Source organism: Phyllostomus discolor, chromosome 9 (assembly GCF_004126475.2).
Source record: "Phyllostomus discolor isolate MPI-MPIP mPhyDis1 chromosome 9, mPhyDis1.pri.v3, whole genome shotgun sequence".
NCBI lineage: Eukaryota > Metazoa > Chordata > Mammalia > Chiroptera > Phyllostomidae > Phyllostomus > Phyllostomus discolor.
The window spans coordinates 31003368-31030719 of NC_040911.2; the positions used below are offsets into that span (position 1 = coordinate 31003368).

Genomic DNA, 27352 nt, shown 5'->3' on the forward strand with positions numbered 1-27352 from the left:
GATGAATGTTATGTTAACTAATGTAATCATAGTAATCTTTTCACAATATATATGTAATCAAATCATCATGTTTTATACCTTCAACTTTACACAATCTTATATGTCCATTATATTTCATCCAAGTTGGGGAAAAAATGTTAATTGTGTCTAAAAATACCTCTACAGCAACATCTAAACTGGTGTTTCACCGTGGGTACAATGGCCCAGCCAAGATGACACAGAAAATTATTCATCACAGTTCCCCTCTGCAAATTTATTCATTACAAGGTGACATTTTTAGCCTCACCTTTATTCCTGAGATCACTGAGAAATTGATAAAATGTGATGAAGATCCCTCTCGCTCTAGGGAAGTAAGTGATGCCTATGTTTCTGATTAGTGTGGAAGGCCCTGAATGGGATTAATTAACATATTTATCTTTTGGGCAAAGAGATTTGGGCTGACGGGAGGCCACCAAGGTTGATGTTGGTTTATTGGCAAGAATTTCTTATTAGCATTCATCACTATTTCAAGGCTTTTGATGAGCAGTACCTCACTGTCTAAACTAATTGGGAGGCCGTGGACTACGTGACAAATCTGTTTATTCTCTGCCTTTCAGTGCTTTCCCAAGCTGTCTGCATGGCTTTGAGCCAGTTACTTAACTTTCTGTATCTCAGCTTTCTTATCTCCCAGTCATGCCCCCACCCTGAAGCCTCCAAAACCCAGCATTTAGGGATTCTTTAACCTGAACCTCAGGTATCCATCCAAAATTTCCCCTTGGGATTTTTCAACTCTCTGTTTCTTAAAACCCAGTTCCCAGCCTCTTCTTTGCAATTATCACACTAACTTCCACCAAGTTATCTTGGCTGATGTGGTTTTCTACAACTTGACTATTTCTCCGTCTATCACATGCACTTTTCAGAGACAACCTGTAATATCTTTAATATACACAAAGCTTTTATAAATCAGTACTAAACTAATGGCCCTGCTGTGTAATATGGCTAAATTGTGCAGACATATAGTTCACTAAAGAGGTACAAATGGCCAATAAATGTAAGACAATATGTTCAGTATCACTAAGTAAAAAAAGAAATAAAAATAGATATTAAATGTAAATTTGACTTTCAGAATGGCAAAGGTTGCAATGAATACAGGCCAGGGTAAAATTTGGAAGACTCCAGTAGAAGGCGATATTAGTTTCCCAGGGCTTCAGGGACCAAATACCACAAGTCAGGTGGCTTAAAGTAACAGGAATGTATTGTCTCACCATTCTGGAGGTGAGGAGTCTGGAATCAAGGTGTCAGCAAAGCCGCATTACCACCAAAACCTGGAGGGGAGAGTCCTTTTGTCAGTCCTTGATGTTCTTGGCTTGTAGCTGCATCGCTTCATGCTTTGCCTCAGTCATCACATGATGGTTGCCCCGTGTGCCTGTATTTTGCCCTTTCAAGGACATCTGTCATGTTGGGGTAGCGCCCACCCTGATGACTTCGTGTTTACTAATTACATTTGCAAAGACTTATTTCCAGATCATTTCACAATCACAGGTACTGGCTGTTAGGTCTTCAACATATCTTTTTAGGGGACATAATTCAACTCATTCTAGTGGCCATAAAAGGGTGCAAGTCAAGACACTAACATATAACGAGAAAGACCAAAGGAGAAAAGGGTCATTTCAATGGAAGCAATGCAGACAGAGAACTACAAGGACCAGACGACACATTCTACTTTGTGACAAGATGCTACTGCATAGCTTCCAGAGGGTAGGTAAAATTTAGAAAGGAAGGAAAAGGCTAAGCATCAAACTGGAAACTGAATTGATTTCAATGGACGAGATTAAGTTAGCTGACAGCAACAGGGAGTGGGGGCTGGAAAGTTAAATTCAATTCAAATATGTATATGTATAAATATTTGAAGATACATATGTTCAAACTGCTTGGGTAATAAAAATCCATAGCTATTTAATAAGAGCCAAATGGAAATGTAGCATTTTATAAACAGGCAGGTCAGAGCCAATACAATCACTGTAAGTATTAAATTAAATCTTATGAAATTGCCAGTATTTGGCCATTTAATTTACAAAAATGACAACTTGATATGCATTAACCCAATATACATGGAAGAAGAACTTGCTAACCTTATTGAACAGAATCAGAGACATTGATTTTACTGACTGTATTTGTGGGAAAGGTCAGTACATGTTAAAATGTCCAAACTACCTTCCATTCTTTTGCAATGTCTTACTGTCCTTACCTGGTTAACTAGAGCATGGCAAAACTTTAGATTTGAACTTGGAGGAAGATGGGAAGATTGTTTTGTTTATGTGTGTTTGGGCCTCCCCCTTGGGTCTGACCCAGCTTTTCCTGCTGCGTCCTGGTTGGAGATTATGCACGGGAGTAATGGGGGATGACAGATGCCAAGCTTCTGTCTTTGGATCCTTACTGCTATCAAATAAATTCTCAGCTCTAACAGGTAGCTGGTAAAGCCCCCTTCACTCCAGGTTCAGTCCCCACCACTCCCAACCCTGCTGTGGCAGAGAGGGGTGTTGGCCTACAGAGATTAGCGTTTGTTTTCCAGAATGTAGGGTTGTTCTGAGAAGTGATTGACAGCCAGGAGCTGCATTGCTCGGTGCATCTAAAATGATGCCATGTAACTATTTCTGGCCAGTGAAATGTCACAGGGAATCACATGTGACATCTCAGCAAGAGGGGCCTAATACCATATGCTTTCTCTTTTCCTCTAGTTTGCTGATTAGATGCCCCTTGAAGGCACAAAGTAAATCAAACTGAGGCCCTGAGCCACCATCTGGAGGAAAGTCACTCTGAGAGTCACCCAGCCAAGAAAGTCTGCATCAGACTTGGCGTGAATGAGAAGTGAGTAAACTTTGCTTTGTGGAGCCACAGTGACATGGGGTTGTCTGTTACAGTTGCACAACCTTGCCCACCTTAATCTCCCTTACATTTCAATATTTTGGGGTTTTTTTGAAGATTTTATTTCTTTATTTTTAGAGAGAGATGAAGGGAGGGAGAAAGAGAGGGAGAGAAACATTGATGTGAGAGAGAAACATAGATCGGTTGCCTCTCTTACGCAACCCAACTTGGACCGAACCTGCAACCCATGCGTGTGCCCTGATCAGGAGTCAAACTGGTGACTTTTCTCTTTGTGGGATGATGCCCAGACAACTGAGCCACAATGGTGAGGGCCACTTCAACGTTCTGAATCCCCATCTGTTGCCTCAACTTATCAAGTGGTTTCACTTGGCCTGGCCTTGCAATTTCTGCTCCCTCTACCCAGAACACCTCCTTGCTTTTCTAAGTGACAAACCACCAAGATCCAGATTAAGTGACGTTTATTCTGAGTCCTCTTCTTTTTTCAAGCTGTCTGATGCTCCCTTTCTTATTTCTGCCATGTCTTGTGGCAAAGTCTCTGTCCAATCCCACGGACACAGTTATCTTCCCAAAAGAATGTGAGCTCTTTAAATGCAAGCACTCGATCTTATTCTTCGTGTTCAGAGCACCTAAAACAGTGCTCTGTAGCTAGTCGTCTCTCGATACATGAATATTGGCTTCCTCTAAGTGATGGGGGCTGTGAGGGTTCTCTGATTACACCCCTTGGTCAGCTGACTGGGTGGAGGGCATAGCTGGTCTGAACAGAATCAGAGGGTCTGAGACCCTGCAGGTCTGTCCTGGTGAAGCTGTGCTACTCTTGAAACCAGGAAAGCACTTAAAGGGGACACAGGGAGTAAAGAAGTAGGCCCTTAGAACTTGTCTTTTGCTACTTACTGAAGTCTGTAGGGAAATAAAGCTTTCTCATTTTTGGAATGTGTATTTTCAGTGGTTGCAGACCATGTTGAATATGTGTTTAGGTTGAAAGACAATGGAAACTTAGATATTCCTCAGAGTTCACCAGAGACTTTTCTGAGATCCTTTGTTTCCCTATAAAATTTGAAAATTGGTTTTTGAGACGACAATAAGGGAGTGAAGAAAGCACGTTCAGATGAAATGGAGAGTGCTTTAATAGGAACGCTTTATTGCCCCTGCCTGGGTTTCTAACAGAGTTCATGAAGTGAAAACACTGTTGTAACAAAAATGGAATACTATCGGTTACATGAAGTCTTATCTCCCCTCCTTCAAATTGACAGGGGGAGGGGTCCCTCATTCTTTGGGGGTGCTGACGAGGGCTGTGGTGGAGTAGGAGTAGGGGCTGAGCAGAGCAGCGATGGTGTAGTGGCGTGGGCCCGAGTCATTCGCTGTGAACACCACCTACGAGAGAACACAGACAGGGTGCGTTTCCAACTGCCCGACAACGTGAGTCATGGAAGAGCCGCTGGAAGTCCTGTGCTGAAGTCATTATTCTTTTTTTATTATTTTGGTTTTGGAAACAGTTAGAACAAAAGGCAGAAATCCAAAGCTGGCCAGCTAACCACTGGAGCCCCGTGCAGTCCTTAGAATGAGAGTTCCCTCAAGCCTGGATGAGTAGGACTTTGGTTTCTCAGACCTGCGCTGAAAATCAGGTGGCCGTAGCCTGACTGAGGCAGATCACAGAGAGCCTACGTGCTCTTGTCCATTTTCTTGGGTTTAGAGAAAGGAGGGGAGAATGTAAAAACTGGCATGCAATGACCCGAAGTCTTGAGAATGGTTTCTGCCAATCCCACTGCAGGCTTAAGAGACCCAGAATGTTAGAGCTGAAAGGAAACATTCTTCTCATTTTACGGATAAGCAAACGAGAACTCTGAATTAGAGTGCTTGCTGCAAGTTCATCCAGGGACAGAACTAGACTACAAGTTATGGCCACCGTGTCTGAAGCCAGAGACTTTTCTCCCATTATTCCTTTGCATTTTCCACGGTGAATATCAAGTGTATTTTAACGTTTATCACAAGCAGTGAAATATGGGGTAAAAGCACTAGAGGGTTCTATTTATGGTTCAAGCAGAATGTAGAAGATCATGTTGGAATTCTGAAATATACTCACCTACTAGAGCTCATTTAAGCTTTCTAATTGGGCAAATAATGGATTAAAGTGTGTTCTGGTCAGTCACATACTTCAGGCAAATTTAATAGAGCTTGTGGGACTCAGGTGTTGGGACAGTTAGGTGTCTGGACTGAGGCAAACAGGAAAAACTTTGGTTCGGGAGATAGAGGACCATAAGGAGGTGTTTGATTCTATTTATTCTGAGTACAGGCCCTGGACTGGGGTTTGAACATGCCCTAGAAAAATAAATTTTGTTCCAAATATGAAAAAAGGAAACCTTGGGTACGTGGGGACAGGAGACAAAAAGATGTGATTGAACTATACCAAAACCAAAAATAGCATCAGGGCAAGAAGTAGTGAGAGTCACTTAAGAATCAGTCTGAAAGAGAAAGGGAATTCCTTAAAGGCCTAGTTTCTGGAATCAAAATTGGGAAAACTCATCCCTTAGAGTGGCATTGGCTTCCATTCCCATTTAATTCTTTGTGAAAATTGTAAATGGCATAATTTGTGCTCAAAATTCTATGAAATGAAGAGGACTAATAACTCTGAAGTAAATTTCTAACCTTCTTTGTAAGTCTAATGTGGCCACTTGGGTCATGGGTCAAGGAGGAGGTGACCGATGCTGCAGGACAGCAATGTTCTGGGAGGTCCTGACTGGAAGAAGCTACCGAGAAGGGAACTCATGGCTGAACTTGGCGTGGACCCACCAGTCACGGAAGTGCAGCAGTGGGGCTCATGCTTGACTACTTGCCCACTGACACTCCCCACACCCACTCAGGATCCAGGGTGGCTCATGGTCTGGCCTGATATGTCCCGAAGGGACAGATGTGTTTTCACTTTTGAATATCTAGCAGAGTGCTCAACAAATAGTTTTTTTTTTTTAAAGATTTTATTTATTTATTTTTGGAGAGAAGGAAGGGAGGGAGAAAGAGGGGGAGAGAAACATCATTGTGTGGTTACCTCTTGTGTACCCCCCACCAGCGACTTGACCCACAACCCAGACATGTGCCCTGACTTGGAATTGAACTTGCAACCCTTTGGTTTGCAGGACAGTGCCCAATCCACTGAGCCACACCAGCCAGGGCAGGTTTTTATTTTTAAATGTTTGTTGAGTGAATACTAAAAGAGTGAAGAAGAGTTTAATGGATAGGAGCAATGTCATGCGTAGTAAGGAATCTTCTCAGATGGTCTCATCAGGCTGAGATCTAGGGCAGACCAGTATCGAAGGGAGGCTGATCGGTGCTCTAGGGTAGGGCCTGAGACTCTGGGAGCACGTGTTTTGTGGTGGGCACCATCTAAACCCTGCACCTGACTGTGGCCGGGCTCTGGGTCTTGCTGCCTGGCTGACAAGAAGCCAGAGACTTGCTTCTTGGTAGATTTGGCTATTTTGGTGACTTGTGGCCCCTACAGTTTCCCTGACTACACTGTCTACTAAAAGAACTGTTTTATGCTTTTGAAGGTCTAATCCATGACTAAGCCAGAGAGAATGGTTCTCTTTCATGTTGAGCTATTTTTTATGCAATTAGTTGATCTTTAACTCTGAACAACACGTCTGGATTCTATTTCCATGACAGCCATCTGTTTTAAATGACTTAAGAAATTACAAAGAGGAGGCAGGGAGATTGGGCCCATGTATAACTTTGAGGTTCTTTGTAACTCATAAATAGAGGAATAAAGCATGCACTAAGGGTTAGAAATGTGGTATTATTATTATTATTATTATTAGGTTGGTTTCTCATGAGAAGAAAGCCGAGACACACCTGAGTCTTACTTAATCCAGCCTGGGCCCTGTTGGTAAATATGCTGCTTCTCCCCTCATGAGCCCTGTGACCTTTGACAAGTTAAATAACTTCCCTGAGCCTCATTTTCTTCATCTGTACAATGGGCATAAAGATCAGACTCACTCCAGTGGGTTGTTTACAAAGATTAAATAGGTTAAATATAGAAAACACAGCAGTGTCAGGCATGTGTATGCTTGATATATATTATCTGTTGTGTTGCCAGTGTTATTTCGAATTCACTGTCCCTATGAGCATTGCCCCAAAATACTTATCCAGACCTCTGGGCTCCAGATGTATTTGGAATGAAGAATTTTTCAGATTTTAGAGAAGTAAAATAATACATCTACCTTTTGTTACATAACACCCTAAGTCGGTCTGGAGGGCTGCCTAAAAACCACATATTGGTAGTTCTTCAGCAAATGACAGTAGAATGAACTCAGACTATAAAGAGCGTCATGTCAGCTGAGGTCTTGTAACTAAATGAGTTTTCACCAAACTTAGTGAGAAAGTTTGCTTTTCAGAGTTGCATGCATTTCTGGTTATGGAAATGAGAGAGAATTGTGCTAGAACTGTGCTAGCACAATGATGTGTTTATGGTATGCATTTCCATAGTGTGCAAAGTACAAAATGTGCATTTCCTGAGATTAAAAATCACAGCCAAAAAATTAAAATGAAAAACAGCTTAAATGTCTACATACTCACCTCTGCAGATTCATGGAACGGGGAGATGCCAAGTGCCTTCCAGTAGGATTTGGTGTCCAGTTCCACTTTGTATATCCCTTCTACAAACTTGTCACTGGTTGTGAGCCCGTGGAGCTCCCCAAAGTCACTGGTTTTCCTAAAAGGTGAAAAAGTCCAGGTTAAGTTAGGCAGTAAGGGCAAGTTGACACACACACACACACACACACGGGCCGTTTGAGTATATGAATATATATTTTTTCAACCAGGTCAGGAGAGAGAAAATTCTACTAAATGCCTGAAATAACTGACAGGAGATTTGTCAGAAGTATTTTGAAAAGCTTACTGAAGGTATTTTTGTCTTAGGAGAACAAGACAGAGGTATAATGTTTTTCTTCAAAAACAGTCACTGGGATTCAGGGTTGGTGTTGGGTAAAGCTTCCTAACACCCCATGGAAGGGGCCCTCCATCCCTCGGGCTCCCGTCCCCCGTGACACCAGGACCTCACCAGTGATGTGAGGGTACCTTTCAGAAGTGGCAGCAGTTGTACACAGAGTGGGGACCCCAAAGTTCGATGAGAAACTTGTACCTGACTCTTCCATTGTTTATATATCTAATTTCTTTGGTAACTTTTTGCCTACAACAAATACAAGGCAACTCCTTTAAGTTTTTTTTTTTTTTTTTTTTAATTAGGCAATTTCTATTTCCCGATAAGCACAAGCTCAAAAGCTGTGGTTTGAAATCACTCTCCATCAGACTGCAGAAACTTGGGTAAAATGGGAATTTCTTCACTGACTCTGACCATTGCCCTTCTACCTTTCTTCCCTAAAAATTTACATAAATTTTTAACTTCCTTTTTTGTCTTGTCATAAAAAAGCAGATTCACACAAGCATCTGAATGTTTTTGGTGTCCATTCCATCTGTTACTTAGAATAGTCTCTTAACTACTTTCCACATTGCACTTGGCATTTTTATAAACGTAAATGAATTAAGAAATAAAAACTCAGTTGGAACCACACCAAAGAAAATGGTCTGCCCAATGAGGGGTGAAGAAGCATAATGTGGTCCTTGGGGTTCCATTAAAACCCACAGAAAGGCTCCTCCCAGGAGACAGAAACACTTAGCAGGATTACTTTCGACAGAGGGTTCCTTTCTTTCAAGTAGCTCGTTTAGGTCCACTCATTGGCATTTTCTTCGAAATTTGTGCCAGTGGAGGTGTAAAACTCCCTAAAAAATGTAAAGGACCTGATGAAGGTGAGAAGTCATTTTTGCCCCTGACAGTGGGTGACCCCAAGGTTGGTCTGTGGCCACACTGTGTGTCATGCATCCTTGTCTCCTGTGTCCTTTCTCACCGAGTGGAACAGCCCCCAGCTTCACAGAGTAGGTAGGTGTTCCACAAGGCTTTGCTGGACGAAGGCCCTGGATTCTGGGTGATCCTGATAAACTACAGACAGGTGCCTGGTCAACGCTGCCCCTCAGGTCCTTTCTTCATTAATAAATGGACACAAATTGTATGTCTTCCCTCAAAATCCAAGACAATGACTCAGCTTGAGTGTTATGACAGGGCACCAAGAAAAACCCCCCTGAAATTCCATATGCATTTTTATATGTGTGAGTGTGTGTGCATTTTTCCAGGCAGGGAGTCCATAGTTTTCATCACCTTCTTATCGGCTTCTCCTTTTCCCACCATCTGCCTTAAATGCCGCTCAGGTTCCCCGTCGCTCCCAGCTACGCAGACAAGAGAAGGGCATCCTTCTCAGGGCTCACTTGACCTTTGCCCAAATTTTCAATCTATTTGTAGATTCTTAAGTGAATGATGTGAGCCCCCTCTTCAGCACCTGGCAGGCAAATGGGAAAATAAAACAAAGACTCATGTCTGGGTTAGTTGGGCAGCTTACCCAGAGGCGAACGGCTCCCAGGTCTCATCATTAGCCTTTTTGAACACTTTCACGGCCACGTTGACAGCAGGGCTGCCTCGGACGGCATCTAGGACCTTGACCATCAGAGGACATTTGGATTCACCCTGGGCATGGAGAGGACAAGTGAGAAGTCAACAAACCTGGTCTGCATGAAATGGTCCATGCTTCACGGTGTTAGAAATCTGGAGCAAGGCAAGCAGCACACGCTAATCCCATTTCCAGCCTCGAAAGTGCTGGCAGTTAATGAGCTTCCCTTACTCAGTGTAACACAGCCGTGATTGTTTCCAATGCAAGAATGGTTTCTGCCTCCAGGCACACTGCGATCACTGGGGGCATGTGTAATGAATGTAAGGGGGAAAATAGGCCTTCTGAGAATAGTTGCTTTGTTAAACCTCACCATATGAGTGGAATTACTGAAAAGATGTAATGTGCCATCGAAGCAAGTAGTTTTTCCTGCGAGCATGTTAGTCAGTTGTTGCTGTAGTAAATCCCAGTTGTTGTAAATTAATGCCAGGTTACCTCCCGACCCATTTTATAGCATTAGGTAATTCTTCTAGAGCACTTAAGAATCACATATCTGACTAGAATGTTGTCTGCCAAACCTTTCAGAAAGTAATCAATAAATACATTTTGATTAACTAAGGGGAAGTAGACTCTATAAGGGGATGTGTTTCTAAAAATTCAATATTCATAGCTTCATCAATACCCTATCTTTATGTCTACCACCCACCTGGGGAAACTGAGGCACCAGACATTGCAACCCCCGAAGCACCAGAGCAATGGAGGAAGGCACCCCGAATCCAAGCTCCAGTTCAGTGAGCTCTGCAGAACTTCATTCTTTTTGAAGTTTGAATCCATACTGCTTAAAAATAGATGCTGGGTACCCTGACCCTAGTCACAGGAGCCGACTGGCAAAGCTGGAGGAAGTCACTTTGACTTCATTTAGTGTCCATAGGAAATGGATGAAAGGGACTTCACAGACTCAAACACTCACCGCAGGGCCAGCCTCAGACGCCAGTACCAGTCCAGCGAGACAGAGGAGCAGCAGACGATGCGAAGCCATCCTGCCAAGAACCAGTGGGCCTCTATGATGGTCGCTCCGAACTTGGGGCTTTTATACTACCTTCTCGCAAGCCAGGCTGCGGATCCCTGCCAACCCGACTCCAAACCTGCTGATTCTGATTATTGACTTAGTCAACAAAAGGAGAATAAGTAACCCACTCAAATATGAACCTTGCCTAGAGAGATTAGTGCATAGCACATTAGCACTATGAAATATTCTTAACAGGCCATTTGACCAGCTGGAAGACCAAACCCAAAACAATGTAAAAAAAACAAAAATATTCTGCACTCCCCTTGGCTGAATGCAGAGACATTCTGGGGATTATTTTTCTCCTTTACCTATTTCTATGCATGTTTTCCATTTTCTATACATTTTATCTTTCATTTTAGATGATAGGTACATGCTGTAATAATTTACTTCACATTGAATGATATTTGGCTGCTCAGGCTTAAATATAGCACATTAGAAAACATCATTGCCCTTGGTATATGTCCACAAGTCAGCAAGAAAATAACTCATTACTGCTTACATTTTAAAAACTCTAGTATTAGCCAAAATAAGTTATTTGGAAGCTTTCTTAGTTGGCAATTTCTCCTCAATTTGCTGTTCTTCCCAGACAAGGCTCATGTCAACCCAAAGAATAATGACACATTTCATGCTGGCACTGATGAGCCTGAAATACAAAGAACCGAATCCTGTTTACAGCAGGAGCAAGGTTACCCAGTTGGCTTCTGTCTGAATCAAAATTTCTGGCAGGAAGTAGAGATGACAGTGAGAAGTAGAAGCCACAGTGGACAACAGATTCTCTCCCTCCTGACCAGCTTAAAAGTCCAGGAAGGGTAATGATTTTATGATGCAGAGATCAAGGACCAGCTCTTGTGTGTATGTGTATGTGCATGCACCTATGTGTCTTTGTTCATAGATTTGCTAAGACAGGTTTTGACCTCGTAGAGACAAAAATGCAAAAGACATAAAGAAGATAGACCAACATTTTGGACAAATACATGTTAAGGGTGAGTCCAGCTTGGAGCACTGGGAGTTAGAGGAGTATTTCTATGGCCAACAGAGTCAGGTTAAATAAACTCAACCAGAGATCATGAAGGAAAGGGAGAGGGGGTAGGGACAGAAAGGCACTCAGGAATATGGAAATGTGCAGGAGGAGACCTGGGAGAGTGGGTTGACCACAGGGAGGCAATGAGCAAGGGCAGTTTTGAGCATAGTCAGGCCCGGGATCAGGCCTTGGAGTCTGAGGTAGCACTGGAAAGTGCTCTGAATTTAGATGTAGATGACCTGAGCCATCCAGTTCCTAGTTCTGCTGCCCAGTTTCCCAGAATACCTTCTCTGAGTTATTTAATATTCAGATACTCAGCTTATTCACTTCTAGAATAGAAACCACCTGATGTTTCTACTTGAAGAACTGTTCTAATGACTTTTTAAAAAGATTATTTATTTACTTGTTTTTATACAGAGTGGAAAGGAGGGAGAAAGGGAGTGAGAGAAGCAGCAATGTGTGGTTGCCTCTCGTGCATCCCTTGCTGGGGACTGGCCCTCAACCCAGGCATGTGCCCTGACTGGGAATTGAGCTGGAGACCCTTTGGTTCGCAGGCTGGTGCTCAATCCACTGAGCCACACCAGCCAGGGCTGTTCTAATAACTTTTAATATGATTTGACATAAAAACTCTTTGTAAACTGTAAACTACTTTTCGTGGTGTAAAGTATACAATAATTATAATAGGTTCAACATCTCTGCTAAGGAGAAAGGCCTTTTTCTAACATTGCTCATATATCGTCTTCCAATATTTGTTTGATGATTTCCCATTGCTCTGAACTTGGATGGAAAACCTGTTTTCTGTGTGAATTCCAAACACTTGCAAATTCTCTTCTCTCTCAGATAAATCTTCCCTGCATGCATCATAAGGTTACGTTCTGGTGACACCTAGAAAGGTAGACGTGAACTGGCACTCCCAGGCTGCCACCAGTTCGTAGATATGTTATATTTGGTCTGTGGGATGTTTCTCTAAAACCTGAAATAATTATAAAAATTAAAAATTGGAGCCCTGGCTGGCATAGCTCAGTGGATTGAGCGTGGGCTGGGAACCAAAGTGTCCCAGGTTCGATTCCCAGCCAGGGTACATTCCTGGGTTGCAGGCCATAACCCCCAGCAACCGCACATTGATGTTTCTCTCTCTCTCTCTCTCTCTCTCCCCCCTTCCTTCCCTCCCTAAAAATAAATAAATAAAATCTTTAAAAAATATTGGGGCACATTGTCTAAAATTTTGGATTTCTGACTTCTCTTGAGAGATCAGAAGAGGTGGCAGGGCTAGGCTGCCGTTCACACATGAGGATGGCGAGTGGACTCTCGTCCTCAGACCTGACGACTCTCAGACGTGACAACTCAGCCTCATTTCCAACTCAGAGGCCGAGGCACATTTCCACTGGCACCATCGGGTTTGAGTTTTGTTTTCTGTTTTTTTAACCTTAATGTTCTGTTTCTCTCAACTATGTCATGCCTACCCTCTTGGAAATTTGGGTTTGCAGTTGCTGATCCTCTCACAGCCACTGAAGCAGTCAGTGAATGACAGCTTATGTTTGTTTTTCTTGACAAATAGACATTCTCACTTCTTTGAACGATTCCTCTTTTTTTATTTTTATTTTTTTATTTTACTTACCCGCCATCATCCCAGTCCTAAAATTTGCTGGGTTGTGAATTTTAGAGAGCAAGAGGCCCTCCAATCATTTATTTACCCTTTAAAAATATAATTTAAAAAAATCCTATTCCCTTATATCCCTCCCTGCTGACAATTAATAGTTTATTCCTTGTATCTATGTGTCTGTTTCTATTTTGTTTTATTTATTTATTTATTTAATTCCACATACAAATGAAATAATACAGCATTTAAATGGCCCCTCTGTAGGTATAGCTCCTGAAACCCTTACCACCCAGGACTTTCTCCTCACATACGCCCACTGGGCAATATTTCTCTTCCGATGGGATGTTCTGAATGGGACATTGAGATGTCCCTTGGCAAAGGGACTCTACTGCCACTGACGCACCCTCTCCTACTTGATCTAACTCTACTCTCTGTGACCTTGGTCACAATGATATAAATTCACCATATTATCAATCATCCTGTGCTTTTCTCATTTATAAATATTATTTATTTTTCAGCTTTATTGAGGTACAATTGACAAATGAAAATGTAAGATTTGATATATGTAAACAGTGTGAAAGGATTCCCATCATCTATCTAGCTGACACATCCAACACCTTATATATTTATTTTTGTGTGACTAAGACTATTCAAGCTCTACTATTTTAGCAAACTTCAATTACAATATAGTGTTATCAACTATAGTCATGTTTCACATTAGATCCTCAGGATTTACTCATCTTATAGCTGAAAGTTTGTACCCATTTTCAATGTCTTCCTATTTCCCCCACTCTCCAGTCCCTGGCAACCACTTTTCAACTCCCTGTTTTTATGAATTTTTCTTTCATTTTCTTTTCTTTTTTTTTAAAGATTTTATTTATTTAATTTTAGAGAGGGAAGGGAGGGAGATAGAGAGAAACATCAATGTGCGGTTGCTGGGGGTTATGGCCTGCAACCAAGGCATGTACCCTGGCTGGGAATCAAACCTGGGACACTTTGGTTCCCAGCCTGCACTCAATCATTTTCTTTTAAAGATTCCATATATAAGTCATACCATGTAATATTTATTTTTCTCTTGGCATAATGCCCTCAAGGTCTGTCCATGTTGTCACAAGTGGAAGGATTTCCTTCTTTCTTATGGCCAAGTAATATATAAATCATCTGTTAGTCACTCACTCATTTGTTGTGGGATATATAGGGTTTCCCCCCATATCTTAGATACTATAAATAATACTGCAGTGAACATGGGAGTACAGATATCTCTTCAATATCTTGTTTGAGTTTCCTTTGGGTAAATACCCAGAAGGGGGATTACTGGATCATGTGGTAGTTCTATTTTTAATTTTTTGAAAAATCTTCATACTGTTTCCATAATGTCTGCACCAATTGATATTCCCTCCAACAGTGCACGAGGGCCCCCGTTTTCCCACATCCTCTCCAACGCTTATTTCTTTTCTTTTTAACAATGACCATTTTAACAAGTATGAGGTGATATCTCACTGTGGTTATTCATCACTGATGAACTATAGCCTAAATACGAAATCTTCATTTATGCCTGATGCATCTCATTCTGTTGGTTCCACCTCACCACTCCATCCTATCTATCCACATTGGTTAATAGTTAATTCTGTAATTGACCCCATTAGCATGCCTTCCAAGCCTCATGTGTTGGCTGCTTTGACTTGCTTGCCTTCTGAACTGTCATCGATCTGGAAATCATGAATAAAATTTGAATTTGAACAAGACAAGAAGGCGAAGGGTGAGGCCATTCAGAGTACAGGGAGCATACCAAATCTGATTGTTGAATCACTGATAAACTTACAGAGCTAGAGATTCTTTTTCACCTAAAAAGAAGAGAAAATTTTGGCAGAGTAAAGGTAAGAGAGTTTTAGGAGAAGAAGCTGACAGTGTTTTAGGAGAAAGGAGAAGGCTGGTGCAGGAAGGAAGAAGCAGAAAAGAGAGTGGGAATGCGTTCCTGGCCAAAGACATGTTTGAATGGGACAAATGGCAATCACGAGTACAAGAAAAGTCTGATGTTTCCTGCCTGAGCGGCAATTTGTGATGAGAGAGGGTGATGTGGATAAACATAGACTCCCAAAGATAGGGGTTTGCCTTCTTGCATTTATTTGAGTTTGTGAAAGCTCTTTTAGATAGACAGCTACATGGGATCTGCCAATGAAGGTCAAGGGTCACCGCATTCCTGGAGCCCTAAGTGGTTGCCGTGGAGACTCTTCTAGAGTGAATGTCAACAGCAGTAAGGATCCAGTGCCAGAAAACAAAAGGAGCATCAGGGAAACATTTACGCAATAAATTTATGTCCTTTCCTAGCCATGTACTTTCTTTACATTTTGACCATGAGACTATAGCCTAGATGTTTAAGTAAAGAGAAAAAGACTGATTTGATGATGATGTTCCTTCTCCTACTACAGTATATGCAGTGATTAATGAATAACTCAGGCCTGTTCTTAGTTTAAGGTTCTGTTCTCTCCCTTATAATGGATAGGCTTATTTGTTAATTTTTAAAATATCATAGATAAATGGTTTTTCTTTCATTTATTTTCTGAGGGTACATATCATCTGCTAGCCAGTGATATGTTCACCTTGAAATGCCCACCGAAATTATTTTGAGTAAGCTGATCAGCCAGAGTACAGAGTTCTTGGGTCAAGTACTTGAACTGTGTCTCATGGGGGTTGGGACCTTAGATCTTTGCAGGTTAAAGAATTTAATTTTGTTAGCTCCCCTCAGAGTTAATAAGCCCTGGGGGTTTGATTAATGGTAAGCAAATCATAAAAGACTCATTTTAAAACCATAATACCTATTTAATTAATAGTCAGATGGTTGCTGAGTAAGCAAGGAATTAGAGCAAAGGGACTTGGCTAATTTTTTGAATTTTTACTTCACTATAGAGCATGCTTTTCTTGTGCTTGGAATGCTTGTGTCCGCCTTATCCAGCATGTCCTCCCTCCAGGGACTGGTGAATAAAACACTGAAGAGCCTTTCCCTTGTCTCCCCTTCTTTCATTTTCTACATGGACAACCATCCAAGTAAAGGCAAACGTTCTGTAGACTGTGCTAATTAGATTGCATTTTATTTTTTATTAATTGTAATTTTAGTTTCATGGTTGAAACTAAAGTTTAGTTTCATGGTTGGATCTTAGTGGCCAACCTAGCTGGGAGCAACAGTTGGAATCTGCCTAGTATAAGAATCTGTCGCGAGCTCTGGCTGGCATAGCTCAGTGGATTGAGCACGGGCTGGGAACCAAAGTGTCCCAGGTTCAATTCCCAGCTAGGGTACATTCCTGGGTTGCAGGCCATAACCCCCAACAACCGCACATTGATGTTTCTCTTCTCTCTCTCTCTCCCTCCCTTCCCTCCCTAAAAATAAATAAATAAAATCTTAAAAAAAACGCTTTAAAAAAAAAAAGAATCTGTCACAACTTTTATCCTGCATGCTGCCATGTTTGGGGACTTTATAATCAGGAACAGCCACCTCAGCCCCAACCCAGCTTAACAACACACCTTGTCTCTACCTGCGGGACTTCAATTTGCCTTGTCAGTAGCTCAGATAATTCAAAGTCAAGACACCCATGGTTTGGCCTGAATTTACATCAGCCTCAGCCATCACAAATGTGTTAAGGATTTTTATCTAGAATTAGCCATGAGGTGAAGTCAGAGTTTTGGCTTCTAGAGTTACACAAAGCTCACCCACGCATGAAGGAGAGAAATGAAGACAGAAGAGATTCAAGGATCTTTATCTAGTTGGAAGGTTTTCCTTGGGTTTCTCTCTGACTTCCCCTGCAGCTCTCATGCAAGTTATGTGGCAAAGCAGGGCTGAGGTCGGACACCCCTCCGATGCGCCTAGGTGGCCATGCCCTGTGAAGGACAAGCAGGAACGAGGGCGTGGCCTGGTGGAAAGGTGATGCGGAACAGACTCTGCTCCGCTCTAAACACATCTTTGTGATCACTTTATAGCTTAGTTCTGTTTACCAGGAGACTGCACTGAGGTTTAGGTCAGTTGACCCAGCTAGAATTAAAGAGAACAGATCTGATTTATTTTTATCTCTGTATCCATATCTTAGAATCAGCTTAGAGCTGTCGTTCTAGACCCATGTTTTGGGCACTTCAATAAATATGACTCATACAAGGATATTTTAAATCATTAACTGAGTAAAAATCAAGCAACAATTGGGCATCTTTCAAAAGTAAGCCAATGTGTTAGCCATCACCATGGGTGATATCAAAGAAGCATGTATCTTAAAGTTTCTCACAATTTAATTACTAAAATATATTTGCTCACTCAATGGGAACAAGCTGAGATGGATATTAATTCAGAGAAGAAGGAAGTCACTTTTGAGCTCAGGGAAAGCTTCTGTAAAGAGGTGCAACTTAAGCTTGATCACCAAGTGTAACCATAGTCTAGATAGATAGGAAAAAAGGAGCAGTGTGTGCAATTCTTTTCCCTTGTGAATGAGGAAGCATTTGAGAGCTTCAGTTGGATGGGGTGGAAGGAGAAGTTAGTAGTGTGCTTACTGTGTCATATAAAACAGAGGAAAATCCAAAACTCAGGATTAGGGACCTAATGTAGAATCCATAGAAGTGCCCATTTTAGAAGGCTAAGAAGAGAGGTTAAGACCAGGCAAGAGTCAATGAGAGAGTAATCGAGACACTGAAACGAGCACATTAGTGGGAGGTAAGAATTCTAGAGCCTGAGGTCTGATGGCATCTGGACCCTAGAGGGTTCCAGATGCCTTGCCTCCCCAAATTTTCCCCACACATAAAAGAAGGATGAGATATATAATAGTGCTTAAGGGAAATAGAAGGGGCTTTTCAATTTGGAGGTGATGAGCCCAGGGAATCCAGACTTCCCAAGCCCCTCCTGGCAAATCCAATGGTGAAGGGACCATCCCTATATATCTTATAGATCCCACTTGTAACACATGGATTGAGAATTTCAGCCATATCACTCTGAACCCTAGTTAAAACTGTTTGGTTATGATATTTATTGTTGTTATTATTGATTTTATTGGGTCCTTGGAACCTCTTTAGTGAAGGATAAGGGATCTACTCTGGGCACTAAGCTGTTAGGACAGGATAATCCTTCCTAATAAGCTGTGAAAACCAGAGTGAGCAAAGATGGAAGAGCACCAAGCATGGCCTGAGAACAGGTGTAGAGCAGTGTCTAATACATAGATTATATAAGCCTAAGGAGATGAGCTTATTGTCTGGAGTTAGATTGTGCAAGCTCTTCAGTGCTCTCCTGAGAAGTTTGAGTTTTCTAACAAGCAAGAACATAAACCTTTCTGGTAATTTATGGCTATTCCTAATGGAGTACACTGCCTCATGAAGTGGGTGACCCCATTGCCCCTGGAGTGTCCATGTGAAATCTCACTGACCATCAGTCAGAGGTGTTGGAGAGGGGGTTGCACAGTGGGTTTGAGATGGGAATTCATGTCCTTGAAAGTCTCTTCTGATAACAAGTCTACATAAAGGAGTTATTGAGAGTTCTGAGTGATAGTGACCGGCTGAAAACTAGGAAGATGGAGCCAGGAGAAAGGTGTGCACTGGAAGAGGAAAATCTACAGGCTGAGAGTCTACCTAGGAAGCTAATATAGTTGTCTATTCCGAAGGGTCAAAGTTACCTGCACCCCTGTCCTTCTGGGGTTATTGCAGATCCTTAAGTCTATATGCACACATGTATTTCTTAACCTGGGGCCCATGAACTAACTGTTGGTATCCATGAGTGTAATTTTCAGAAAACCTATGATATTGGATGGAGAAAAATTACACCTTTATTTATATAAATCTCTGATTGAAATTTAGCATTTCCTTAAATCATGAATGTGGACAACAAACTACAGTAGTTATTACCAGTATCTGTGACTTGGTCACCAAGAAAAATCACAAATATTTACAAATACATCTAGCTGATGGCTGTATTTTCATTTATTTTTAATAGTTTATTTCAATGGTATTTTTTCCATTACCATTTATTCCCCTTATACCCTCTTCCACCCCCATCCTCTCCCTTCCCCCTCCACAATTGCCACACTGTTGTCCATGTCCATGAGTTCTTTTTCTTTTTTGCTTGATTCCTCCATAAATATCCTTTATGCTCATCACTGCTTTGAAATTTGGTGCAAGATTTTGTAATTAATAAGAATGCACACATATTACCATACCACAATTTGAAAAGTGTTTTAATAGTTGTTATTTCAATGTAATTTACTTTCCTTGTAATCCTCTGTATTTGATTTTGTGCACAATGAAGTTAAGAACCTGGACAAAGAGACAGAACAGACCCCAGGCTGTGCGGCTTGGCTGCAATCTAATGGTAGCTGCTAGCATACATAGAAATAGAAAATAGCAGCCATCCTTGAGATTGTTTAGCAGTGGGAGGAATTAAAAGGCAAGTTGTAGTCTTGGCTATTTGGGTTGAAGATTTATAGCCCTGTGGACGGGACTTTCCCTGGAGTAGGAAAAGGAGTGCTGCACAGGCTTCCCGTGCAGACAGACAACACATGAGTCATTCCGAACTGTGTGGCTGCTGGATTTATTATGGAATTCATTACTACACTGAAATTCTTATTTATACTCCAGTGTTTGTGAGTTTGGTTCCTGAGAGTCCATCTCTGAGATTTTAGAGCCTCCATAGTTGACTTTGGTCAGCCCACGTGAATTAGCAGCTTCATCTAGGTAACACCCCCTGGGGTGAGGGCTACCTGGGCTCCACTTAGAGACACTGACCTCAGCCAAAGCCTCCCCTGCAATGTCAGCACCAGCATTGGGCTGGTGTGGTGTTGCTGGTTTAGTGAAGTTGCCGGTGTGGTGAAGTGAGAGACAGATGCCAGACAGATTGCCATCACTGCCAAGCCTGATGAAAGAGCAGTGGCAAGGCCAAGCACTCTATAGCAGTGATAGGAACCAGATGGGTGGGATCACAGTCAAAGTTGGGGGGCAGGTGTCAACTAGGGTGACATGAACGAATTTTCATGCACAGAGAGAGGAAAAAGGTGGAGGAAAAGTCAATGAAAGTACAATAAAGAGTATCTAGTAAGTAATCTTGGAAAAAGGCATAAATTAAGATTGAGGTCAAAGTAGAAACATTAGTCTAAGACAAATAAGGGGTAACCCCCCAAAACAATGAACTCTTTTCTTAATAGGGAGAAGAAAGAATAGCAGGGTTAGAATTAAATAGTTCAAAAAGAAATGAAAGTTAAATATTAAACTTACGTCTTTAAGAAAAAGCAGAGAAGGAAACAAGGAGTCTATAACATATGAATATGAATATGAATATAAAAAATTCAAACTGTAATGAGCATTATACAATAATTAAATGAATTTTTTGAGGAAAGATTAAGATAATTTTGTTACTTTTTAAAAAAAGAAGTAATATAAATTCTATTTCTAAAACACTTCTCCCATTTCTTATTTTCTGTTTCCACAGCTACCAAATGAATTCAAACTTCATTGCTAATTATGTAGCCTTTTGCAAGTAGGTCTTAGCTGGTCTCCTTTTTGTTAATCTATTTTCCATATAATATTTTTTATAAGCTACTGCCAAATTAATCTTCTTAATGCATACTTCTGATTACATCACATCTCTTTCTTCAGAAGCTTTCCCTTACTCCCCATGGCCAGGCAAATAAAATCAAATGTCCTTTACTTGACATTCAGACATGGACAAGACTGGGTTCTGCACCATATTTATTTATTGCTCTGGTCCTTCAAACTCCAGCTGAGCTTTGGGCTGACCCTCTGACTTGCCACCCCTGGGCCCTTACCCCTTCCTCAAGCATCCTCCCTCATAGTCCTGATGAAGCTCCCCAGATGCCTTTTAGGGTGTGAAAGGCAACATCCCACGGAAGAGCGAGACTTAGGCAGAGGTTTCAGAGAGGAGGAAGTTTCAGTAACCTAGTGAAGTGGTGACAAAGGCAGTGATCACAGAAAGAAAAGGCCAGAGGAGAGACAATTTGGGAGGTCGTCATGGCATGGGGAACGGAAAGTGAGTGAGAGGGAAGAACCAAGGACAAGTCAAGTATTTCAAGTTGGGAAGCTATTGAATGACAAAATAATTCACTTATACAGTTAGAAAAATGAGCAAAAGTGAACCTAGTGTCCAGGTGTCCATGTCTAGATAGTGTTACGGGAGAAACTCATAGAAACTGGGTTCTTTTTGCCAACACAGTAAAGAATTACATGCCAGTGAGCCTACTAGCCTGCAAGCCAAGTTTGATAATGCTAAGTTCTAATAGGAAAGCAAAAGTAAGGGTGGCTAGAGCAAGGTGGCCAGAGGCCAGGTGACCAGCACCCAGATGGCCAGAGGCCAGGTGGCTAAAAGCCGGGTGGCCAACAGAGAGAGAGAAAGTCCTTTGTTCTGACGACTTATACAATTGGTGGGGTGGGGGTGAAGAAGTTACATATTGATTGATGGGTGAAGGTGGTGCTAGCTTTCCCGGGGAGACATGACCATAAAAATGTAGGTGTGGGGTCTGTTAGGCTGAGTCTTTATCTTGCTCCAAACTCTATTGTTCATTTTGCAAATGTGGCAGGGAGCAGGCAGTTAACCAAATGGGCTAATTGGGCACTGTAGACCCCCTCCCCTTCTCTCTTCCAGGCCTTGGGATGACTACACAGTCTCAAGGTTTTCCTGTTCCCAGCTAGTGGAAATGATACACATAGACTTTCAAGGGTTCCCCCCTTCCTGCACTATCATAGCTTCCACTGGTTTGGGACGCCTGGCAGCCTTATCGTACGAGGCTCAGGATTACTGGGTCAATGTATGAGCTTTTGCTTTTAGCCTCCTGTATTAAGTTCTTTGTTAGATTGCAATGGTGAGGGCCCTGCCTTTATTTCCTCTCAAGCTGCTCATTCCACCATAACAATAGCCGTTGGAAATGGTAGCCAGGGAGATGGAGCTTGGGAGAAAGCAGGCTGAAGATGAAGATTCCTGGTCTCGAGCATGCAGGTTGGGTGGTTTCGAGCATTTGGAGGTCACCAACAGACATTGACAACAAGTCTGAGGATAGAACTCTGGGGAAAACTAACATTTACTCAGTGATAAAAGCAAGAGGCAACTTCTCAGGCAGAAGTGACCCTCCCCCTTTTGAAGTGCTCTGTACCTCTCTTAAACATCTATGCTGTTCATCAGAGTTGCTTATACTCCCAATGCGTCTTTCCTGGGGCCTAGTGCCTGAGAGCAGAGGCAATGCCATCTTATTTTTGCATCCCCAGTCCCTAGTAGAGGGCCTGGTACAGAGGAATGTCCTAATAAATATTTATTGAATGATTCAATAAATGAGTAAAGAGTCACTTCCAGTTGCAGCTAAGGTTTGCTTTTTCTCAGTGAAACAACTCTTGCATTTTCCTCTACACATGACTCGGTGTTTTTGATCACAGCTCAGCAGTCTAACTGCCACTTTGTGTTCGTGATTGCATGTGTCAGACTAAGCCAGACTGAGTCTGTGCACCAATGCTCCTTGTTCATCCCCTGCCCAGGACCTTTGTTTTTCTGCCCACAGGCTGGGGCTTACCTTCCATCTTCATCCGGGTTATTTTCCATATAGGCCTCTATCTGGCTTCTGTATTTGCCTGTGGATTTATTTCTTCACCTTTGACTGGAGACTGAAACCTAAACTCCTTCACTGTGATTCAGCAGGATGGGCAGAGAAACCTTTTCCTTTGACCTTTAATTGTTTCCAAAACGTGCATTCTAGAAGACAATTTCACCTACTTACTTGGCCCAGGACAGATGTGGAAATTGAAACGAACTGTTTTATTTGGAATTTTTAGATGAATCTTTTGTGTTTTCAGAGTAAGAGCAACAATTTCTTCTTCCTTCCCGCATACTCTAGATCAGCGAGGGGCCCAGACTAAGAGAACCCACGTTCCCTGGGAACGCGTTAGGAGTATAGATCTAGGGCTCCACCTCAGACACACTAAATCTGTAATTCTTGTGGTGGGCCCAATAATCTGTGATTTGACGGGGCCTCCGGGGGATTCTGATGAGCTTTAAGGTCTGAAAACCATTGTCTTATATGCAGCTTGTGCTGTACCTGAGGTTGCGCCATGGAATCTGGAGCCTGGTTTCTCTAGCAGTTCTGTTGCTTCCTAGCCAAGTAACTTTGGACAAGTGACTTAACCTCCCTGGACTTTACCGTTTTCCTCTGTAAGATAAACTTTTTGAGTCAGTTGATCACAGACAGGAGTCATAGTGTTCTACGGCTCTGCGAGCACCTGCGAGGACAACAACACAAGCCTCCTGGCTTCAGCTCACAGGGCGGGGCTTCAGGGCTGGCAAGGCTGGCTGGTGACCAGGTGACGGCTACCTTTACTTCCTTCTAACCTTGCTCAGAAGCAGTCCATTTGGCCAGGTGTCCTTAAGGCATATAAAAACCGTCTAGCTTCCTTGCCAAAGTTTTGTGTTGAGAGATGATAAGCACATGGTCTATGACCTCTGGGTTCTTTTGAATCAGGGTCTCTTGAACCTGTAGAGAAAGAACTATTTGCAGGCGTTAGCAGCTTAGGAAGACTGATACACAAACAATGATCAGCCCAGAGTTCAACCCAAATAATGGCTTAGTGCTGGTGTGTTTTAGTTACTTATGAATTCAGCAGAGGAGCTTGTTCATTGTGTTCTCAATTTAAAGAGTCTAAACTACAAGGTCACTCTGAAAATGAGTGCTGATTCTTCTAGAGAAGTAAACCATGTCATTACTGCCTGTACAGACAATACAGTGCCCTCAAAACACAATTCAGCTTCTATTCTTTTAATGTGCATTCATACCAACACTATAATTTCTCCAGTTGGGACATATGTTTGCAACAAAAACAAAATCAATTTATCCCTAGCTTGATTTGAGTCATGCATAGCCCCGCTCGGCTTTCTTCCCACTGTTTAGCTCCGAAACTGCTCCGAAGTCACCATGAAGATAGCTGATGTTGCCGCTGGTTTGCTTGGCGGTTTTCCTCACAGCACAGCTGCAGTCAGCCCACAGCCTTGGCTGTTCCGCCGTTCCTAATGCCCATCCTTGAGGGTGCTGTGGGGCCGAAGCCAGCTTCTGAGTCTGGAGCACCGCTTCACCTTGCAGCATGCCCCTCCCCTCTGAGTTCTTCATTGATTTAGCCTCTACCCAGGGACCTTGAGGCCTATTGAAATGGCATCTGAACTCAGAGCTCCATAGTGGGGACTCACTGCTAATTTTTTAGAGAACATTACAAATATAAGTCAGTGTGCATGTCTGCTCATATTGGGTTTTTGAAATCTCTTCTTTAGCAGGGACAGATGAGGGAATATTGATTTAAAAACTTAGGTGGGGTCTCTTATCTCAAGGAGAGAATTTGAGTTTTTGGTGCCACACTTCTTTAAGCCTTCCAAGCATCTCCTACTCTCTTATATGAGGGGCATAGCCAAATCTGTCTACAGCCGTCCTAGCTGTGAGGGCTCCTACACAGAGAAATAATGTTTACCTTGAGAGACAAGGCAGCATAGTGGAAAACGCATGCACTTGGAGTCAGAAAATCTCTATGTTGGGTCCAATTTTGTTCAATAGCACTAGCTGTTTTACCTGAGTTTTCTTATACAACCTGGGAGGCTCAATGTCCTTACCTGCTAAACAGCAATAAGACTAGCATCTGCCTGTTAGGGAGTATTTAATACAATCATGGATAAGAAGCTCAGCACTGTTATTGGCACATAGTAATTCATAAATGTTGGTCTAATTAGTAGCGGTGGATGGGGAGATTGGCAGGCCTGCCTGAAATTTTTGTTTAAGCAACTTAATCTTTGGTTCTGTTTGTTGTGGACACTCTGCAAATAAAGTTGCAAACCTATGGCCATCTCCTTTCATGTCCCAGCTTTTTGGAAAGGGACCCCAGTTTTTTGGATAGGGATCACTATATCACGTCTCAGTTTAAGATCCATTCTATTTTTTCCTTGAATACAAACATTGTCATCATAAAATATGGAGTCCTGCCAGAATTTGGATATTTATTAGTTAACCTGGTAGCTGCCATTTGGATTATGAAACACGTAGAGGGGTCAGTAATTATCAGGGCATTCACAGGATGTCCATTTCTTTAAGTGGGACCCACTATACCAAATGACTATGACATGCCAGACAGTTCATGGAAATACAGGTAGTTAGTGAATTAGATCAAGGAGGGAGAGGAGCCCTATTGCGTCCATTAATGCCGGGAAATATGGTGAAGCCTGGTGGTCTCCTCCTCCTGGCCATGTAGCAATGGGACTCTGAAAAATTTGCATTGTAACAGGGAGGACTGGAACTGGGCTTTGTTTATTGTAAGCTAAAATAGAGCTGTTTACATTACATTTCTAGGTTGCATCTGGTTGCAGCCCCCAGTAAGTAGGTCAAGGTGATAGTTGCATCAGTAGCATGTAAACTTTGCCCTAGGCTTTGAGCTTCTGTGAATTCATAAACTCACAGAGTTTGGCAGGCTCAGAAAGTACCCATTCAAAGGAGCTCACTCTGCAGTGGGCTGAGTTCATAAATGGAGACCCTGGACCCTGGGCTCCAGGTAGCAGAGCGTTGCCTGACCAAATGGGGAAGGCTTCAGCATTGGGTGTGTAGCTCAGTGGTTCCAACCATTCCTAATATAATGTAGAAATTCTTTTTTTAATGTAAAAAAATTCTTGGACTTTTTCTACATTAAAAATTCTTGGACTTCTTTTACATGAAAAAAAGAACTTTTAATATTTGCCCATTTAGAAAAAAAATCTATGATAAAAAGTTCATAAAAATCAGCAGTGCCTTGAAATGATTTTGTATTTTATAAGTCAAGTGTGTGTGTGCATGTTTGAAAAATAGTAACTGGATGAGTAGCTGGATGAATTGATGGTAATTAAATCCTGGATAAAATATCCATTTCAATCACTTTTCTGCAGCTGGGCCAGGGATTGACAGGCTCTTGGCCATATCTAGCGCAGATGCAGGTCCTGAAGGGGGAGCTCTTGAGCGTTCTTCTGCCACTGCCTACACCTGCGACAGCGTGTTGGCAGGAGGCAGCTTGATCAGGGAGTCAATGCGTGCCCTGTGGAGAAGTGCAGTACTAGGTCTTAGCTGCAAGTGAAGTTTTAAGCATAAACTTGTCCTCAACTAAACAACTAAAACCTCTTGCTGGGAGAGTGTTTTAGGCTTACACATTGGAAACCAGAGGTAATAGAGAGCTTAGCAGAAAATGAAGAGAAGCATAGAACATGTCGTTCTACCACAGTAGGTATATTGGGGTCAGCCACTACGAGCTCTGGAATTCTCTGGGCGACCAGATGAAAGTGGGATCCTGGGAAGAGGGGTCCTGTGGACCATCCAGGGCCTAAAGTCCCCAGGCACGCTGCTCAGTGTTTAGGACCCTAAGGCACATTTGTTCTGGAAACTAACTCTAGCTCTTTCTTGTAGCTACTTCCTGGTTGTACCCTGCAGTGATTGTGCCGGATGCTTTTTTCCCTGAGCAGCTTTTACAGACAAATCGGAGGTTAGATCCAAACCTCTGGGGCAGGCAGCCTGGGCTCTGACCTGGGCTCATGGGAGGGGGCCACACTGCACCTGCTGCCCTTGTCCAGACTTCCTCTACCCAGAAGTGGCTCCTTGCTTTTTCTGGGGGTGTGTGCGCAGGCCACGACTGTCTGAAGAGAAATGGTGCTGGGAGTCGGGAGCTAGTAGGGTATGAGGGAGGGGGAGACAGGGCGTCCTTGGGCCCAGGCACCATGTTTGGTTGAATTCTTGGCTGAGATTTGACATTTAAACCCTCACCTTGCCAGTTTTTTTTTTTTTTTTTTTTTTTTCAATTTAGAGCTTGGTCTCTCTGGGAAAGCAGTATTTTTTTTTAAGTGGTGCAAATGAGGTTGGGGGATTATCTGGGGATTTCCACACTGGACGATGCCCTATAAGAAGGATAATGTGGCACTGGAATGCATGAGGGTTGCAGTTTTAAGTCTTACCCGGGCTACAGAGGACCACCTGCGTGAGGGAAAGCCAGTGAATACAAGGGAAGTGAGGCCTACACAAAAAGAGATGAGTCTTACCACTAGAGCTCAGGAAAATGGGCTTCCTCTTAGCTGTAGGGCTGGAGCCGCTGGTTCAGCAGGGAATCAAGGGTGAGAGGCTCTTAAAAAACACTGTTTTCAAAAAATAAAAAAAAGACACGCAGACTTGTTCAGTGCTTGCTGTCTTGCTGGTGCGTCATTAGGGCTGTGAACCTTTTTGGATGTTTGTATTTCTATATACCTCTGGGATTCCTCTCGTTCATTAGTAGGATTTATTATGCTCTGTTCTAGCAGAGAAAATCCCCTTTGGCACTCC

At 42.4% G+C, this 27352-nt stretch overlaps 1 protein-coding gene across 2 annotated transcripts; it reads right to left on the minus strand.

Annotated features, from left to right (window-relative positions):
• Positions 1 to 3978: 3978 nt before the first annotated feature.
• On the minus strand, positions 3979 to 10516 carry TTR (transthyretin). Of its 2 annotated transcripts, none has more exons than XM_028524594.2 (4): positions 10318 to 10516; positions 9303 to 9427; positions 7429 to 7564; positions 3979 to 4236 (listed from the first exon to the last, which is right to left on the minus strand). In XM_028524594.2, the coding sequence occupies exons 1-4, from the start codon at positions 10384 to 10386 to the stop codon at positions 4129 to 4131; spliced, it is 438 nt and encodes a 145-aa protein (XP_028380395.1). In that variant the 5' UTR covers positions 10387 to 10516; the 3' UTR covers positions 3979 to 4128. The 2 variants fall into 2 exon arrangements, with proteins under 2 accessions (XP_028380395.1, XP_028380393.1); XM_028524592.2 differs by having other exon boundaries at positions 10312 to 10469.
• Between the last annotated feature and the right edge of the window lie 16836 nt (positions 10517 to 27352).

Excerpts from the sequence above, each read along its gene's own strand:
- TTR (XM_028524592.2), bottom strand. The coding sequence starts at position 10,386 with ATGGCTTCGCATCGTCTGCTGCTCCTCTGTCTCGCTGGACTGGTACTG. Across the intron at positions 9,428-10,311 it reads AGGCTGGCCCTGCGGTGAGT|GGTGAATCCAAATGTCCTCT; the intron begins GTTTGAGTCTGT and ends CTCCATGCCCAG. Across the intron at positions 4,237-7,428 it reads CGTTCCATGAATCTGCAGAG|GTGGTGTTCACAGCGAATGA; the intron begins GTGAGTATGTAG and ends GTTCTCTCGTAG.